The sequence below is a fragment of the Diorhabda carinulata genome, chromosome 10, assembly GCF_026250575.1.
Source record: "Diorhabda carinulata isolate Delta chromosome 10, icDioCari1.1, whole genome shotgun sequence".
In the NCBI taxonomy this organism is placed as follows: domain Eukaryota; kingdom Metazoa; phylum Arthropoda; class Insecta; order Coleoptera; family Chrysomelidae; genus Diorhabda; species Diorhabda carinulata.
The window spans coordinates 3,834,467-3,854,914 of NC_079469.1; the positions used below are offsets into that span (position 1 = coordinate 3,834,467).

At 34.9% G+C, this 20,448-nt stretch overlaps 2 protein-coding genes across 3 annotated transcripts; one reads left to right on the forward strand and one right to left on the reverse strand.

Annotated features, from left to right (window-relative positions):
* Positions 1–379: 379 nt before the first annotated feature.
* Positions 380–19,845, reverse strand: LOC130898895 (uncharacterized). The gene is made up of 10 exons (XM_057808487.1): positions 18,023–19,845; positions 10,123–10,177; positions 6,656–7,221; positions 6,176–6,376; positions 2,466–2,526; positions 2,282–2,407; positions 2,099–2,232; positions 1,841–2,042; positions 673–851; positions 380–616 (listed from the first exon to the last, which is right to left on the reverse strand). Exons 1-10 carry the CDS (start codon positions 19,746–19,748, stop codon positions 438–440), a joined length of 3,429 nt encoding a protein of 1,142 aa, XP_057664470.1. The 5' UTR covers positions 19,749–19,845; the 3' UTR covers positions 380–437.
* On the forward strand, positions 8,168–17,970 carry LOC130898768 (alpha-L-fucosidase). Of its 2 annotated transcripts, none has more exons than XM_057808273.1 (8): positions 8,168–8,459; positions 13,035–13,173; positions 13,235–13,341; positions 13,397–13,530; positions 15,592–15,817; positions 15,875–16,015; positions 16,078–16,385; positions 17,824–17,970. In XM_057808273.1, exons 1-8 carry the CDS (start codon positions 8,267–8,269, stop codon positions 17,935–17,937), a joined length of 1,362 nt encoding a protein of 453 aa, XP_057664256.1. In that variant the 5' UTR covers positions 8,168–8,266; the 3' UTR covers positions 17,938–17,970. The 2 variants fall into 2 exon arrangements, with proteins under 2 accessions (XP_057664256.1, XP_057664255.1); XM_057808272.1 differs by lacking the exon at positions 8,168–8,459 and adding an exon at positions 10,313–10,612.
* Positions 19,846–20,448: the final 603 nt, after the last annotated feature.

Here is a 20,448-nt window from a genome sequence, read left to right on the forward strand (position 1 = left end):
ATTTCGAGGTTCCTGTGAATATTTCTCGAATTAATTGATAACTCTTATAAAGCAAATTTAAATATTTTATTAAAAAAGTAATAACAGGTTTTAGGCAAAGTGGTCGGTCGAGAATAAAAGAATCAATATTGTCACGTGTTTAACTATTCTCGATTATTATTATTTGATTATATAAATTAAAAAAAAGCATTTCACGTTTGTTGACATAAAATTTTTTGACGTTTATGAAAAATAGAAATCCGCTTTGACGTTTCGTCTTTTTTTCTCATTTCATTATCGTGAAGTTATCTACGTGTCGATGAATATACAGATGTCAATGTCTACGTATTGTGAGGTTAGTATTGGAAATATATGTCAAATTAGGAAATTAAATACACAATGATTGGAAGAAAAAAGTTTAATGGAGTATTTTGTAGATAACAAAATGAAATAATCGCCTAGTCTCTACCAATCAACATTTCAGGTTTCTCTTCCATGTACCCCGGAAAGTTTGAATCTATATCTTTCATTTTGTCTTCTATTGAACGGAGTCTTCTCAATTCCCCGCGAATCTTTTCAACTTGATCCGATTTCCACATGCGTAATACGTTTATAGCCTTTTCTCTTGAAACGGAATCTGAACATATTACAAATAAAAAAAATGTTTTTAAATTTATTTCAATTATAAATTACCAAGATTTTCAATGGAATCTACTCCTGCAGCCTTCTTGAGATTCTCTAAGGCTTCTTCGCATTCTATAGAAGTCATGGACATGGGTTGAGTGGATCCAGATACGTATACATTTGGAGGACTCTTCGTTATCAACTGGGAGTAATTTAATGAAAATGGTATTTCTTGTGTTACCATTGTACTAAAAGAAATTAATAATAACGAGGTATTTCGCAAAAACCTCTTATATTTCTTCAATAGAATTGGAAATGACAATTCTATAAACATGATTACTACGAATTTGTTACAACGTTGCCAAATTTAGAAAAATTTCGAGAGTCTTGGAAAAACTGCTGTTACTGCTACTAAAGTCGCGGAACGACTCCGCTACCTGGGCCCTGGGAAACGGCTCTTCTACCTAGGCTGCTGGAGACGACTGCTTTGTCTATGTTCAGAGCTCACCTTTTCAGAACCACTCATTATTTAGCGACCCAAAACCACCCACTTCCATCCACCGCGACCAAACTCCTTTAGTATGACCTGGAGACCAAGAGGTATTTACCACCTCAAATGTAATTTAATTGGGGTTTGTGGTGCTAGAGAAAACCTTGTATTTATGTATATATCTATCCCCAGACTCACAGTAATTCGATAAAATGTGAAAAATTCCGTATCTGAGGCTCAAAGATCAATTTTTTTATAATATACTGGAAAATCTTCTAATAGAAAATAGGATAAATCTACCAAATAGATATATGAGAATCCATACAGACTACAACGATCTGAAATGAAGATTTAATTTGAACCATACATGGTGAAGAAATTGGAAATACATCTCAAAGAACTAAGGCTATAAAGGTCAAGAAAAAGTGAAAGGTTGAACAAGGATTTTGGAAAACCAACTATATATGTGATTGCTATATCAGCACTCACAATTACACTGCCCGGCGCGCGTTTCGATATCAAAGTTTTCATCTTCAGAGCCAGATCTATAATAATAGTAATCATAATGCAGTCAAAATATACTGTACAATTGAATAAAAACCTCTAAACACTAATTTAAACGAAAAAAATTTACGCACGAAACTAAAATAATAAAAATAAAATGTTACAGTTGTAAATTTGAAAAGCAACGTTCAGTAAATCCCTTTTTGGTTAGGATTTACAACCCTATCTGATACTTAATAATACCTTGAACCTAATGCGCCTCCCCCATAATGTATAGTTTCGTCTAAACGTGTAGCAGGTCCAATTTCAGTGATCAAATCTGAATATTGCGTGACTAGGATGTTTTCCAAAGCGTTTATACACAATTCTATGTCTTTGGAATAGTCTCCAGTTCGACATTGAATGGTTTTTAGAAATGCTAACGCCCATTGCAATTGATTTATACCTGTAAGTAATTTTATCCTGATATATAATGAATAAACAACAACATCATAGTTTTACCTAAGGGGCAATCGTATTCTCCTGCAGCGAATAGCAACCAGACCACAGCTATTGTGTGATCTAATAAAACGTGAAAAGGGGGACTTCTAGCTGAAAGATTTACTACTTTCGTAGGGGTGGAAGTTGTGGGGACTCTAAAATAATTGTTTAATACAATTATATTGATTTTTAACAGTGTATTACCTGAAAATATAGGGCATTGGGGTGTACGCTTTCGGATTTTTGGGTAATATTGGTAATCTATTCGGTATATTAGCATCTGTACTAACAGTCAATGATTTTCCTGGTTTAATTAAAACTCTAGTTATACTGAAATTTTCCAATAAGTTGTATAAATAATCGAATCATTTATAAAAATAATTGTCACCTAAATCTTTGATACGTTTCTTCGTTTCCTTCTGTTTCGTCAACTTCAGCAGGAGTTTCTTCTAAAAATTTTGAATCAATACGAAGTTTAAATCAACAAGAGTATTTACCTTCGGCGGCTTCTCCTTCTTCGGCCATTTTTTATTTAATTAAACTAAAATTTTGTCAGATTTTGATTTATTTGAAGTCAGTTTGACATATTTTTAGAATCTCATTTGTTATTGACAGTTAAACGTTTTAGGGTCGATTTGGAATTTAACACAAAAGTGTAATGATTCAGTCTAGAATCTGGAAGTTTTGTACTAAAACTGTGGAAATTTTCTGTCAATGGAAGCTGCTGTAAACTTTTCCGAAGAAGATTTCTGTAGTTTTTGTCAACTGAAAACTATACAGAAAACGACAACGGAAACTACATGATGCCATGCGGCCTTTAGTACTTATTCCAATTCCATATTTGTAGAACTTATGGGGTGGAATGGTCGATTTGGAATTTAACACAAAAGTGTAAAGATTCAGTCTAGAATCTGGAAGTTTTGTACTAAAACTGTGGAAATTTTCTGTCAATGGAAGCTGCTGTAAACTTTTCCGAAGAAGATTTCTGTAGTTTTTGTCAACTGAAAACTATACAGAAAACGACAACGGAAACTACATGATGCCATGCGGCCTTTAGTACTTATTCCAATTCCATATTTGTAGAACTTATGGGGTGGAATGGTCGATTTGGAATTTAACACAAAAGTGTAATGATTCAGTCTAGAATCTGGAAGTTTTGTACTAAAACTGTGGAAATTTCTGTCAATGGAAGCTGCTGTAAACTTTTCCGAAGAAGATTTCTGTAGTTTTGTCAACTGGAAACTATACAGAAGACAACAACGGAAACTACGTGATGCCATGCGGACTTTAGTATTTATTCAAATTCCATATTTGTAGAACTTATGGGGTGGAATTGTCGATTTGGAATTTAACACAAAAGTGTAATGATTCAGTCTAGAATCTGGAAGTTTTGTACTAAAACTGTGGAAATTTTCTGTCAATGGAAGCTGCTGTAAACTTTTCCGAAGAAGATTTCTGTAGTTTTTGTCAACTGAAAACTATACAGAAAACGACAACGGAAACTACATGATGCCATGCGGCCTTTAGTACTTATTCCAATTCCATATTTGTAGAACTTATGGGGTGGAATGGTCGATTTGGAATTTAACACAAAAGTGTAATGATTCAGTCTAGAATCTGGAAGTTTTGTACTAAAACTGTGGAAATTTTCTGTCAATGGAAGCTGCTGTAAACTTTTCCGAAGAAGATTTCTGTAGTTTTTGTCAACTGAAAACTATACAGAAAACGACAACGGAAACTACATGATGCCATGCGGCCTTTAGTACTTATTCCAATTCCATATTTGTAGAACTTATGGGGTGGAATGGTCGATTTGGAATTTAACACAAAAGTGTAATGATTCAGTCTAGAATCTGGAAGTTTTGTACTAAAACTGTGGAAATTTTCTGTCAATGGAAGCTGCTGTAAACTTTTCCGAAGAAGATTTCTGTAGTTTTTGTCAACTGAAAACTATACAGAAAACGACAACGGAAACTACATGATGCCATGCGGCCTTTAGTACTTATTCCAATTCCATATTTGTAGAACTTATGGGGTGGAATGGTCGATTTGGAATTTAACACAAAAGTGTAATGATTCAGTCTAGAATCTGGAAGTTTTGTACTAAAACTGTGGAAATTTTCTGTCAATGGAAGCTGCTGTAAACTTTTCCGAAGAAGATTTCTGTAGTTTTTGTCAACTGAAAACTATACAGAAAACGACAACGGAAACTACATGATGCCATGCGGCCTTTAGTACTTATTCCAATTCCATATTTGTAGAACTTATGGGGTGGAATTGTCGATTTGGAATTTAACACAAAAGTGTAATGATTCAGTCTAGAATCTGGAAGTTTTGTACTAAAACTGTGGAAATTTTCTGTCAATGGAAGCTGCTGTAAACTTTTCCGAAGAAGATTTCTGTAGTTTTTGTCAACTGAAAACTATACAGAAAACGACAACGGAAACTACATGATGCCATGCGGCCTTTAGTACTTATTCCAATTCCATATTTGTAGAACTTATGGGGTGGAATGGTCGATTTGGAATTTAACACAAAAGTGTAATGATTCAGTCTAGAATCTGGAAGTTTTGTACTAAAACTGTTGAAATTTCTGTCAATGGAAGCTGCTGTAAACTTTTCCGAAGAAGATTTCTGTAGTTTTTGTCAACTGAAAACTATACAGAAAACGACAACGGAAACTACATGATGCCATGCGGCCTTTAGTACTTATTCCAATTCCATATTTGTAGAACTTATGGGGTGGAATGGTCGATTTGGAATTTAACACAAAAGTGTAATGATTCAGTCTAGAATCTGGAAGTTTTGTACTAAAACTGTGGAAATTTCTGTCAATGGAAGCTGCTGTAAACTTTTCCGAAGAAGATTTCTGTAGTTTTTGTCAACTGAAAACTATACAGAAGACAACAACGGAAACTACGTGATGCCATGCGGACTTTAGTATTTATTCCAATTCCATATTTGTAGAACTTATGGGGTGGAATTGTCGATTTGGAATTTAACACAAAAGTGTAATGATTCAGTCTAGAATCTGGAAGTTTTTTACTAAAACTGTGGAAATTTTCTGTCAATGGAAGCTGCTGTAAACTTTTCCGAAGAAGATTTCTGTAGTTTTTGTCAACTGAAAACTATACAGAAGACAACAACGGAAACTACGTGATGCCATGCGGACTTTAGTATTTATTCCAATTCCATATTTGTAGAACTTATGGGGTGGAATTGTCGATTTGGAATTTAACACAAAAGTGTAATGATTCAGTCTAGAATCTGGAAGTTTTTTACTAAAACTGTGGAAATTTTCTGTCAATGGAAGCTGCTGTAAACTTTTCCGAAGAAGATTTCTGTAGTTTTTGTCAACTGAAAACTATACAGAAGACAACAACGGAAACTACGTGATGCCATGCGGACTTTAGTATTTATTCCAATTCCATATTTGTAGAACTTATGGGGTGGAATTGTCGATTTGGAATTTAACACAAAAGTGTAATGATTCAGTCTAGAATCTGGAAGTTTTGTACTAAAACTGTGGAAATTTCTGTCAATGGAAGCTGCTGTAAACTTTTCCGAAGAAGATTTCTGTAGTTTTGTCAACTGGAAACTATACAGAAGACAACAACGGAAACTACGTGATGCCATGCGGACTTTAGTATTTATTCCAATTCCATATTTGTAGAACTTATGGGGTGGAATTGTCGATTTGGAATTTAACACAAAAGTGTAATGATTCAGTCTAGAATCTGGAAGTTTTTTACTAAAACTGTGGAAATTTTCTGTCAATGGAAGTTGCTGTAAACTTTTACGAAGAAGATTTCTGTAGTTTTTGTCAACTGAAAACTATACAGAAGACAACAACGGAAACTACGTGATGCCATGCGGACTTTAGTATTTATTCCAATTCCATATTTGTAGAACTTATGGGGTGGAATTGTCGATTTGGAATTTAACACAAAAGTGTAATGATTCAGTCTAGAATCTGGAAGTTTTGTACTAAAACTGTGGAAATTTTCTGTCAATGGAAGTTGCTGTAAACTTTTACGAAGAAGATTTCTGTAGTTTTTGTCAACTGAAAACTATACAGAAGACAACAACGGAAACTACGTGATGCCATGCGGACTTTAGTATTTATTCCAATTCCATATTTGTAGAACTTATGGGGTGGAATTGTCGATTTGGAATTTAACACAAAAGTGTAATGATTCAGTCTAGAATCTGGAAGTTTTGTACTAAAACTGTGGAAATTTTCTGTCAATGGAAGTTGCTGTAAACTTTTACGAAGAAGATTTCTGTAGTTTTTGTCAACTGAAAACTATACAGAAAACAACAACGGAAACTACATAATGTCATACGACCTTTAGTTTTCTTTGCAACTCCATATTTTTAGAAATTATGTGGTGGAATTTTTTACAACGTGTGTATAAAAATGAAAATATACTTCACGAAAAAATTGATAAACCCTCATACATTCCAAATCATTGAGTTGCATTTTTTTATTTCAAAGGTTTGAATACATAATTGTAATAAATCGTATACGATGATGATTATTTATTTAGGATTGTTGTCGAGGATCATTAAAATCACATTCCAAAACGGGTCTGAAATCGTAAGTTATATTAGGATTGGTAGTATCAAAACAACATGGAGGTCCATCTGTTCGTGTGCTCGATTGAGTAGTGTCTTGCTGAGAAGTTCGCCCAGTTTGATTCATATCATCAAAGCCGTTAGCTCCTTGTCTAAAAGTACTACAAGTAGGTGGGCAGAATTTAGAAATATCCGCTTCCTCTTCGGGAACATCAGGAGTGACTAATAAATTATGATCATAATTCAAATATTCGGAAGTTTCTGTACAATCTTGACCTGGCTCTTTTAGTGGTACTAGAGTTGTGAATATTGTTTCTTTATCAGTACAACCGGCTCCTTCCACATTCCAATATTCGCTTGGGAAGCAAATATCTTCCGCGTCGAGTTCGTCGTTCCAAATAGGAAGACTTTGTACTTTCAAATAAGTATCATCTACGTAATTAGTTACTAACAGAGGGGCTGATGTGTTCAGTTTTCGTGGTACGTGTATTATGGTGGTTTCGTCTTCGTTTAAAGTACCGCTGGGTATAATTATCGTTCTTTTTTTCGATTTTGATCTTTGTTGACTCGAATTCGCCATGATTATACATTAATTAGAATTGCCGGTGATACTGGAATTTTGATGAATATCGTGAATTATATTTGACACATAGTTGTCATACGAATATTTTTGTAGCGGCTGTCTGTGGAAACGGCGATTTTTCGTTATGAATGGTTGGCGGCACTGCTTGTGACATACCCAATAGAAAAGTCAACTTGCATATAAATTTCGGAAACACACATTTAGTTCTGCCACATTGACACTAATGACACAATGTGTCACTACTGTCAATGTCAATTGTCAAGATAAATACAACATTTCTTCAATTTTCCAAACGCTTTTCTGATGTGCGTTCTAAATGGGAAGAATTTTGTGAAAACATTTGAAGTATGAAGCTATCCCATCCATTCCTATCTTTCATTGTCTACTTTCTTCTGAAGATCATAGTCGATGAAAATTATCCCAAAAAACTGACGCCATGACCTTGCCTGCAGATGAAAGGATCTTCGCCTTCTTTGGAACCAGGTTCTCTCTTTTCAGTGCGTTGTTTTTATTGTTATTTTGTTTCGGTTCTGAAGTGATAGTCCCACGTTTCATCTATGGTTATGAAACGGCTTTATTTATGTGAAACATTCAAAACACTCAATGGAAACATCTTCACGAATCCTTTTTTGTTCCATTGAGAGCAAACGCGGCATCCATTTTGCGTACAGCTTTCTCATGTCCAAATTTTCAGTTTGAAATGCCTACTATGTTAAATAGCTCGCCCAATTTTAATTTTAAAAATTATATTGTAATCATGTCTACTAAATTCCCTTGGTTTAGTTGAAAAGTACAGTAGATATTCCAAGTAGTAAATTAAAATGAACCGCGAAAATCGATTAGTTCTGTGCCGTGCACTGACATCGAAAGTCCGCCCTGTTGTTTCCACTGAATTTGAATATATTTTATCAAAGTTTGCTTCACTAAACAATCATAATTTGAATAGATACTCGAATATATACTATTTATCATTTGAAGATTAAAAATGATTATAAATATCAGGCATTTTTTATTTCGCAGTTGAATAAATGATGATTTCAATAGTGGTTTTGTTGTTTTCGCTATCTGCTTCCCAGGCGCAGTACCAAGCGACATGGGATAGTTTGGATGCTAGACCTTTACCCAATTGGTATGATGAAGCTAAAATTGGTATATTCTTACACTGGGGGGTATTTTCAGTACCTGGTTTCAGATCAGAATGGATTTGGGAACAGTGGGCAAGTAAGTTTCGATCTAACATAAATTTCTATAAATCAAACAATAAAAAGTCGAAAAATAATCGTCATAAATATGTTTTCTAAAACAAAATTGCCGAGATATCAGCATTATGTTAAACAAAATTCATCTTTTAAGAAGTAGTTTTATAAATATATTAAAGAATATATTTATGGTTGCAAAACTGTCCAAATAAACTGATACCCATTTTAAAATGACCGCCGTGGGGTAAACAAATGATTTTGTCATAAACCAGGGTTGCCAGACGTCACGAATTCCAAGAAACAGTTCCGCATTTCCATAACTTGTCACGCGCCAGGGAACAAAGTGAAAATGAAAAGTTTTGGCTTACATTGTATTATCTCGAAGCAAAATACATTAATATTGGCGCCACCACCCCACCACGGGGTGATGTCATCAACAAACGTGACTTAGTTCAGTTCACAGTTCATAGCAGTCAAAAAAATATTAAACAACAATACTAAGATCCAGATAATACATTTTAGAAATAATCCGATTTAAAGGTTATTTTTTTAACCTTATATTTCTTAATTTCTATGAAGATTTTCCCGCTTTTGCTTCTCGGAAGGGCGGGGGTGTTGATTGTCCCGTATTCTGCAACCAAAGATCTGACAACCCTGCGATAAGCTTCTGCGTGTAGATTTATTTGCTTTTTGAAGTTATTTGTTGGTTATTAGACCTGATAACTTTACTTTGTACCCAAGGGGGTGAATATTGTTCTGGTTTCTACTGCCCTAATCAATCTCTACCCCCAATTGTTGCAGATTAATCGGATTCTTCATGTTTGGTATCACTATTTCTGATTTAGTGATTAAGGATCCACATTTTGTCATACCTGTTCAAATGACATCCCAGTTTTTTTCGAAATATAATAATTTTGTAATGTTTCTCTTATTTTCTAATTTATTTAAACTGTTTTCTAAAGATGGGGTAAAATTATACACGCTTATACTATTTATATAACTAAATATTCATTACTTTATAATTAATCATCGGTTACTGTTCATTATTTCGTTCCGTTAATTATAAACTGCTGCTAAACAAACTAATATTTATATCCAAAGAGAATTTCTCGATAATTCTAGAAAATAAACAAACAAACAAATAAAACTGCTTTCCCAGAAACTGGCTGGAAAAAAAAACAATATGAAGAAATCACTGCTATGATAAGAACATGTGTAAAAACATCGAACGAATTCTGTGAACCGGCGTATTCGACTACCATTATAACCGAATAGAACCTGCTTCACGGTCCATGTCGTGGACGAGTTCTAACAATGTTAATTCATTTGAATAGGATATGCATAAATATAGAACTATTAATTTGTCTTTTATATACGTTTATACTAAAAAACATCATCATCATCACATATTATTATTGTAGGCCAACTCCCTCCCTTTCTTTATACCTCTTAGTTGCCACTGGGTTATCGCTTTGCGAAAATTACTCACTCACGTTTTAAAAAATTATCAGCCTCGCCTGGGTTCGTATAATTATGAAACAATGAGCAGGTAGAAGGTATTGGTTTTTCCCAAATCAGGTATAATCGTATGTTACTAGGACGTTAAGAACGTTACTTGGAAATTCCTGGGAAAGGTATCGGTCAATCAGATGTGCACGGATTATCGTTTTGTGATAACTGTATACCTGTATTTAGTAGTTTTAAATGCAAGAACACCTGGCGGGGTTGCCACAGTTTCATCTGAAATAGATTTAAAAAGTATTTATGGAATCCTCGAAACACCATAGAACGATACAAAACAACCCTCGTCACCGTAAAAAAATTAAGAAGGGTACATACGAGAAAATCGATTGTTGAACCTACGGCCGCTATTCTGACGTAGATCAGCTGTTCTAATACGATTCCAAACAAGATTTACGTCAAAAAACATCGCGCAGATAAATACACCGAAGAAAATTCAGTTATTATTCCTCTGTTAAACGATGATTTTATTATTAGTGGTTTTAACGATATTAGTGCGTTGTAATGCCGTTGAATATAAACCCATATGGAAAAGCTTAGATTCTAGACCGTTACCGTCATGGTATGATGAATCTAAAGTTGGAATTTTCATACATTGGGGTGTTTTTTCTGTCCCTAGTTTTAGATCAGAATGGTTTTGGGCTGATTGGAAGCGTATGTATAATATTTATAATTTTAATAGTCGTAAATTGAAATTTCTGGTCTAATTCTGTTCGATTTTATAATAATTACTAAAAAATTATAATTTTTTTATTATTACAAGTTGCATTTTATTCTAAATTCTAAAAATCTCGTTCATTTTATCTCAAATAATCAATAAATACTTCTTGGGGTCAAAATTCAATATGTTTGTTTAGTATTTGATTATTTACAAGTTGATAACATCCATTAAATCAAGTGCCAAGAAAGTATTTCTATTTTATGTTTGTACAGAGACGGATTAAGCTTCATAGTAGAGTTTTTAAAAAATTATAAATCTGAAATTGTTAAATGTTGAAAATAATACAAGGGGACTACCGAAAGTTGTTAAATGCACTATTAGTTAAATAAAATGTTTATGAAATATACGACTGATTATATATATACACTACGGGTCAAAAGTTTCCATTCATAAAAGTTCAAAAGAGAAGGTCCAAAAATAATAGTGTGCCTTATTCGTTGTTCTTATGTATCTGTGGATTTGTTTATTAGCAATTAACTGTGAATTATTTCTTTGGTATTTATGTCCCAGTTAGCTCTGCGAGACGCTAAGATTCATAATTTTGGAACCAAGACATCTTTTTATGAAGTTTGTATACGAATTGTTTTCGTTCTCGTAAATTCAGACTTGAAAGTTTTAAAATGGGTAAAACTGGTTGAAATTCCTGCTTTAACCACAAATCTTCATAATCTAGGTAAAAGTAACCGTACCATTGCCGCTGAATTAAAAGTATCCCGACGTACCGTGGACTACAACGTGAAAAAATATGCATCCACCAGGAGTTTTGATAATAGAAAACCTTTAGGACATCCTCGAACAACCTCTGCGCTGAAGATAAATGTATTGTATTAATCAGTAAACGAGTCCAGAGATAGCAGCTCATATCAATGAACTCTGAGCACTTCTACAGTGAAAAGGAGTTTGAGAAAAGCCTCAAAATAAAATTAAGAGATTGCAGTAAGCTAATAACATAAAAATTGAACGCATGAAGACTGGAAGATAGTTTTAAGGATTGATGATTTAATAGTGGTTGTGCGCAGACCAAAGTAAGAACGGATGTTAGATCCATGTCAATGTTGACTGTAAAACACGGCGGATTCTCGGTGATGGTTTGGGGATGCTTTGGAGGAATAGTAGCTGAAAGAATTGGAAAGGAAAAATGTACTGAAAGGAATGATTTAGTCGCCTGTCCTCAACCCGATGGGACAAATTGAACAGGAAAGTCAGAAAGCAGTGTCCTACTTTCACTTCTCATCTTTGGAATATCCTGAAAACCGAATGGAACCAAATAGCCAAAATAGTGCACCGGGATAATAAAATAGAGTCCAGCGCCTTGCGTACGACCCTAACTAGGCCTCTTGAAGTCCACCCTTGGGTCTAGCGATACAATTCGAAGCCATGAGGACAGCCTACAGACTGAACATCCACAAAGAACTGAAGGGTAGATCAACTCGCCATACAAGAATCTGGACGCAGGGAAATGTCCAATCATTTCGATGGACAGCGATCAAATGACGCCTACGACGGTGGATAATAAGGGTTTGGAGGCACACATCACTTAGCGGGAGCAGTGGAATGGTGACTTTATGATCGCTATTTTGAATAATGAAGTCGACCCGGTACACAGATGGCTCCAGGAGAGATTTTTTGGCCGAACAAGACCTCTACGCACGCGCTAAACACAATCGACGCCACAGAAACACTGTAATCTCAATCTGATTTAACAGTAGAGCTGCCATACTAGCTATAACGGCTTATAAGGTGTGCTCTAGGATAGTGCTGGAATGTGAGAGAGTTCTACAGAATCTGGTGAGTGATGGCTGCAAAATCCAGCTAGTTTGGGTGCCCGGTCATTTGGGCAACAAAGGCACTGACGAAGTGGACTTACTCGCTAGACTGGGATCATCGAACCCATTCTTGGTGTGGCCAAAAGCGTTCCCAACGCGTCTCTGAACGGTCTACTCGCAAGACGGGCTCGACAGAGATGGATAGAGACATTAGGGTATGAGACAAGCAAAGGGATGGACCCCGTGCGTCTTACACCAAACAACAACCGGATTTCTAACCGATCCGGAGTGCCGTTGGTGCATGGAGGAGGACGAAACTGCAGATCACGATATCTGTGAGTGCCCTGCACACACGAGCGCGGTCTAAACACCTGGGCAGACCTCGAAACTTGTCTAATGTCATGAAACGGTTCAAAACAATACGCCTGATTGGATTCTCAAAGGATATCGGCCTCTGGTAACGTCAAGTGTACACGACGGGCCTATCTGAAGGCCTATGTGCTCAACGGCTCACAACTACGATTTATGAAGAGAATTGAAATTCATTCTAATGCTCAAGTCTTATTTATATATTATTTTTTTGTATCAGGAAAAGATGACGATGTTGTTGAGTATATGAAAAAGAATTATGCACCAAATTGGAACTATCAAAATTTTGCAAAAGACTTTACTGCTGAATTCTACAACCCAGACGAATGGGCCGAAATTTTCGCCAATTCTGGTGCCAAGTAAGCCCACAACATGAAAAATCTTCATTGCTAACATTTTATTGATATATTTGGATTACAGGTACGTCGTTTTAACTAGCAAACATCATGAAGGATATACATTATGGCCTTCTAAATACTCATTTAGTTGGAATGCCAAAGACGTCGGACCAGGAAGAGATGTTCTTGGTAAATTTAACACAATATTTCTAGCAATAACTTCATTACATATAAATATGTTTAGGCGAACTGGCGACTGCAGTAAGAGACAAAAACCTCAAATTCGGTGTCTATCATTCATATTACGAATGGTTCAATGAACTCTATCTCGCAGATAAGGCTACCAATTACACCCAAACGGATTTTGTGGATAAAAAAGTGAGAATTTCGATTTTTCATTTCTCAAAATTTATGATTGTAAATGTAAACCCTGTATTTATCCCATACAGCACCGATTTTAGGGGTAAAAACTACCCTGGAGGGACAACTGCTAGAGATAGAATCAGGTAACAAGTGCTGCAGCCTAGCGGGCGATGCGCAGACTATTGACTCTGGCGCCATTAGTCGTAGCTGGAGTCGTTGTGGAATAGTGTCGTTTAATGTATTTTTTTTTCAACTTTTGATCTAATTTTTGATTTCCAGACCACCAGGGGGCGGTATTACACCGAATTATTATGCCATAGCCCTTTTGTGATTTTTATGTTGGTGCAGGTGAAAAAAAAGGACCACGGAGAAGGGTAGCTGGACCCAGGAAGCACTTCAGGGGGCTTTACAACGAATAGTCGAAGGGAAGTCGGTCAAAAACGTCTCCATATTGTATAAGATACCACGAACAATACTTCGTGATAGACTAAAAAGTCAACACATCAAATCCTCGGTGTTCAGCGAGGAAGAGGAAGCAGTACTTACAAAACACATTTTTGAACTTCTTCTTATGAAATGTCTATTACAGACTTGAGAAAAAGTTCATACAATGTGGCTGAGGAATTAAAAATAAACCAAAACTTTAAACGAGAGACTAAAATGGCAAGAGAAGCCATCAGCAACAAGTCTTAGGCAGGATTTAATGAAAATGAGGTCGATCTTTCTTCAAAAACCTTGTCTCAGTTATGAAAAAACATTTCATCGGTCCAGAAACTTGGTCCTGGAATAGAGGACGCAACATCACAGCTATTTGCGCCTTCAGTGCCATTGGGCAGTAGATATTCAGTTTTCCCAGACAAAGATTGACCCCCTCCTTGAAAGAGTAGGACATGCAACTTTTGAAAAAGTTTCCAGAGTTTCCCACGAAAAATGCATTGGTTTTTGGTTATTGTACGTAGGAACTTTCCATTTTGGAACTTGAAAATACCAATCAACTTTTCACAAGCAATAATACCGTTTGTATTGGGTCCAACAATATAATAAACACACGATTTTCCTATTTTTTTCATAAGCTATCATATTGCTCTCTACAGATTTTTCGATTAGATGCATATTTTTGCAGTTATTCGCGAAAAACCGTCCGAAAACGTGTTTTTTGCATGGAAATCTACAATTTCAATCACGAATAATTCGAAAAATATTGACTTTCAGAAAAAACTTTATGAAACAAAAGTTGCTTAGAATGAGTCAAATAATCGATTTACGTACTTATTTTTAACGAAAAATGTTTCACCGTTACAGCATGCCTCATGGCACAGTGTAGATTTTGGAATAGAGGGTAAGGTAGATATTAATAGTCAGGTCAAATTTCACCAAAAAATAAGAATAACGCTACATCAATTCCCATCGAGCTGAAAATCAGTAAAATTGTTTAAAATACAATTGAATATAGAATTTGAATGTTCCCCATGATTTCCGTGTATGGAAAAAATTTCATTGGAGGTTAAAAAATGAGTTTCTCGCAATTTTTAGCAAAATGGTGAGTTTTAACATGAAAATATTTGAAACAAAAATTGTATATCATAAAATTATCTACAAAATACGTTTCAATACTTTTTTCACTATGAGCCACCGTTTCTGAGATATAACGATTCAAAAAGCTGTAAAAGTTATAAAATAAAACTTTCACAACGTTTTGAATCATTATATCTCAGAAACGGTGGCTCGTAGGAAAAAAAGTATTGAAACGTATTTTGTAGATAATTTTATAATCTATAATTTTTGTCCGAGGTAGTTTTATGATAAAACTCGCCATTTTGCTAAAAATTGCGAGAAACTCATTTTTTAACCTCCAATGAAATTTTTTCCATACACGGAAATCATGGGGAACATTCAAATTCTATGTTCAATTGTATTTTAAATAATTTGACTGATTTTCAGCTAGATGGGAATTTATGTAACTTCGAATGTCTAAATTGACCGGATTAAAATCTAATTTTTTATGATAATCGGTGCTGTATGGGGTAAATACACGAGAAAAGGTTCATTGATAGGACAATGACTATTTATTTGAAGGTTAACCCGGAATTGATTGAGCTTGTTAACGCTTACAACCCCTCAATAGTTTGGTCTGATGGAGATTGGGAAGCTCCTGATACATATTGGAAGTCGAAAGAATTTTTAGCTTGGTTATATAACGAGAGTCCCGTTAAAGACGAAGTCGTTGTTAATGACAGATGGGGAACAGATATACCTTGTAATCACGGAGGTTTCTTTTCCTGTCAAGATAGATATAACCCAGGTATTTTTTTATTATTTATTTATATACCTACGTATTTTTTTAAAATTTTCCATTTAGGTACACTGCAACAACATAAATGGGAAAACGCGATGACTTTAGACAAAACATCATGGGGATTCAGAAGAAACGCCAAATTGGACGATTACATGACTACATTAGAGCTTTTGACACAACTAACCAGCACTGTTAGTTGTGGCGGTACGTCTTTTATTCAATATCAATTTTCCTAATATACAATCACGAGTATTTTTTATATATAGGAAATATTCTTATTAACATTGGTCCAACTAAAGACGGTATTATCGCCCCGATTTTCCAACAGCGTCTCCGAGACTTAGGTACCTGGTTATCCATCAACGGCGAAGCTATTTATAGTACCAAACCATGGACGACACAGAATGATACGTTAAACGGTAACGTTTGGTACACAAGCAAGGGTTCTGCTGTATATGCTATCAGTTTGGGATGGCCCGAACACAATATTTTAAACCTCGGAGCTGCTATTGATATTTTCAAGGATCCTGCAACTTCTGTATATTTACTTGGTAATGGAAACGAGGCATTAAAGGTAATTATTGATGATAATTATTGAGCAAACGTTACTGTTTACATTAGAGAACATATTCATGTACTGAAGTGGCATAATTGTACATAAAATGATCCATACAAGTTATAGATTTTTCCTCGTACTTACAAGCCAAAATATATCATCAAAAAAAGCGTTCGATCGTTTTAAAACATGTACCAATGACGTTACAAACGAAATTATCATTCAAATACTGTTTTCTCAACAGAACAAAACTAAAACAGTCTATAACATTGAAAATATTTGCATGTAATTAAAAACGAAAACATTTTTATCAACTTGAACTAAAATATTACAGTGAAACTTCACATCATCCATAAGTTTCTATGTATTAAAACTGATTTCAAATTATAACTTGAAGTAGACTTTTGTAAACATGTGTAGAGAGTTAACTACATGACTTACCCTGTATATAAGTATTCACAGATACATATAAATAATAAAGTCCGACTTGCTATTTTGATAAATACCTGATTGATAAAACAAATTTTAATCATCTTAACCGAATGAGAACATTTCAAAACGCTATAGTATAATATAAAATTCTCTAGACGTAAATTTGTACTCTGTATGAGTCAAAGAGGCGAACTAATCAGTTGCGGTAACTTAACAAAATCAAAATTTCTAAAATGAATTTATGGTTACAAAGTATTATTTGTATGGTGTAAAAGATAGTGAGGTTACCGCGCACGACCAATGAGAAAAACTTTCAACACACCGCCATATTGAAATATTAGCCAATCATGGAAACTCGCGCGAACTTAAATGTTGAACGTATAACGAAAGCAAGTTGAAAATAAGTTTGGATATTTTATATAATATTGAAAATTCCGTTTTCACTTCTTATTATTTCAATGAAATGTCAACTTGACAATCAGTACGTTCCATTTAATGCACAAACCAATTATGATAACTTTTGTATAATTCAATTTAAAACTCCTAGTGTTCGTCAGCGATCGCTCGACGTCAGCGATGATGTCGCTGTAAAACCCATGAATTATTGGTAGTCGAAGTGGACTTTTATGGAAACGTATCTGTAATACAACAGAAATCCATTCAGTTGTGTCAAAAATAAATTTAAGAGAAGCAATATCAACTGTGCGCTGTCACCAAGTCGCCATATTGTGATCCAACAAGATGTGCGTTCCACTTACAATTCCCGTAGATTTTTCAATATGTCACATTAGTGAAATAGGAACGTTCTTTTGGTTGTATTGATAATAACCTTAGTCAACTCATAATTTTATACCGAAAGTTTGAAAAACGTAGCAACAATGTAAAATATTTCTCATATTACAAACTTTTGATAACAAAAAAGACCAATTTGATTAGAACTATGCGAATTTTCTCGCTTGAACGTTTATGTTATAAATATCTTAGTTACCTCGTATTGTAAGTTACTTTTTTTTATATTTTGCAGTGGACTTTAAACAACGATTCAGTAAATATCAACTTTCCCGATAAATCAACAGTGAAAAGCGAATGGGCTTACGTATTAAAAATTATACCATCAAGTAAAGTCAACTTTATCTGAAATAAAATTAAAAAATACAAATTTTAGAGCATATGAATCGTTTTTTATTTATCTCCAATTAAAACATGTCTTTAAATCCTTCAACATTTACATCTTTTATTCCTTTCATCGCCCTCATTGTCATTCGGATTTAATAGATCATCCCTATCAGTACAAATTGTCCTAAATGTATCTTGTCCGTTGGCTTCGGGCGGTTCTTCCAAAATACTTTTAGCCAATTGGTCGAATACATTCGACGACACACCCTTCCTTTCCGGATCCTCAAAGTTAAATGTCCTTCCTTGTACAGGACCGTCATCGATTCGGGTATACGTTCGAGAATTTACGTTTATTATTTTCATGTTCGGGTTAAGTTGATTGTCACTTGGATGTTCTTCTTCTTCGTTAATAGAATCCAGATAAACCGGACAGATAATTTCTTCTTTACCTGTAGCTGGGTTAAAAGTTCTTCCTTCCTGCATGCTTGTAGCTCCCGCAGGAGATCGATTATTGGCACTTGAACTAGAAGCTCGTCTTTGTGGCGGCGCAAGCGTGGAATTGAAACCGCCTCCTTGTGGCGGTGCAAACGTTGAATTGAAACCGCCTCCTTGAGGCGGTGCAAACGTTGAATTGAAGCCACCTCCTTGTGGCGGTGCAAACGTTGAATTAGCACCCCGTGTTTGTGGCGGTGCAAACGTTGAATTGAAGCCCCCTCCTTGTGGCGGTGCAAACGTTGAATTAGCACCTCGTGTTTGTGGAGGTGCAAACGATGAGTTTAGTCCTTTCACGAAATCATTGTAATCATTTTGATATTGCGAATCTTGTATTCGACTGAAACTTGGTGCTCTGTTGCTAGTTGTCGGTTGAAAACTATCATATTGTCCTTGGGTATCCTTACAAGGTGATTGAGGACTACATTGACAATCGAGCTCTTCAGTTTCGGCGTATTCAATATCGGGAACCTTACAAGGCGATTGAGGACTGCACAGGCAATTTAATTCGTCGTCTTCAGGGTAAGTCTCTTCTGGTTCACTATTACATGTACATAACTTCCCATTTTGAGGTTGTTGATTCATTGTTGTCGGATATCCGCTTTCCAATCCTCTCATGAACGATGAATAGTTATCAAAATCATTCGAAGGACCAACTGGGTATTGATACGTATCCTGCGGGTTTGAATAAGTCTGACAAGGTGCGGAATCGCTACATTGACAATTAGTAGCATCATCGTCGACGTCATTAAGTTGAGCGGGTGTCCCATTATAAAAATCATTTACATTCGACGATGCGGGATTATACTGACTTTGTGAGGTTTCATATTTACAATTGGAGTAATCGTCACAGAAACACGACGAATCATCATTCTCGGTGTAGGGTACGTCGTCGTTAACTTCGGGTACATCGTTGTCAACGTTGCATTCACACTCCAAAGCATCATCCTCAGCTTCGGGAATTTTATCGGTACAATAAGCAACTATGTTAGATGTGTTCGGTGGTGGGGATTGTACTGCGGGACTTTTATTGGCATTACAATCACAAGGCGAATTGTTTGTTTGATTCATATTTGGTCTTGGAGCAGTCTGATTACGATATGTCTCATCTTGTTGATACCTTCTTTGAGATTGATACATTTGAGTTTGATTGGAGTATTGTTGGGGTATTGGAGTTTGTTGTGGATTAAATTCTTGCGTATCTGATGGTTTATATCTAGGAGATTGCTTATTAACAACTATAAGTGGAGTAGTGTTTTCGGGTGCTGTCACTGGAACTTTGATGACTGTAGTTTTATCAGGGCTAATGGTCCCTTTGGGAATAACGATACTTCTATGCATTTTTTAATTTGGTTTTCAATATGAAAATTTACGATTGATTTGGACGAAATGAATTAATGACTGTTGTGATTTATAGTGACAGTTTTTCTATAACCTGAGTAAGTCATTTAACTATATTTTATACATGATATCGTAGCCAATGAGAAAAATCTGGCAACGACGTTGTGAGATATCCATAAGTACCTAACTTCATGATGTAAATAAAAGTCGATTTATTTTATTAATTTTACTTCATTGTTTGTTTTATACTCACTTACAGTACTATAAAATAATATCAATCTACTCACAATATTGTAAATATCATTATTCATATTATAATGAGAAAGTATTATTAGTCGTTCTCTTCAATAACTGACGACGTTGCCTTATACTTTGTAAGAAAATTATGGCGGACATCAACTTAACCGTGAATATATCACGGCTGACTTTTCAAAAATGGATCGCAAATATTCCTTTGAAAAAAGACAAATTTTAATTACGTTAAGAAATTTGCAAATATATGGTTTTAAATGAATGATTTTTGATTATAAAAGTTGAGCTCAACATATTTTCCAGTAACACCATTTATCATAGAAATAATCCTCATTACAATGACATTTCTAAGTTAAATTGATACTTTTAATTTTATAGTTCTATTTTTTTTTCTTGTGATCAAATAAAACTTAAATAAGAATAAGAATACCTCAATACAGATTATATA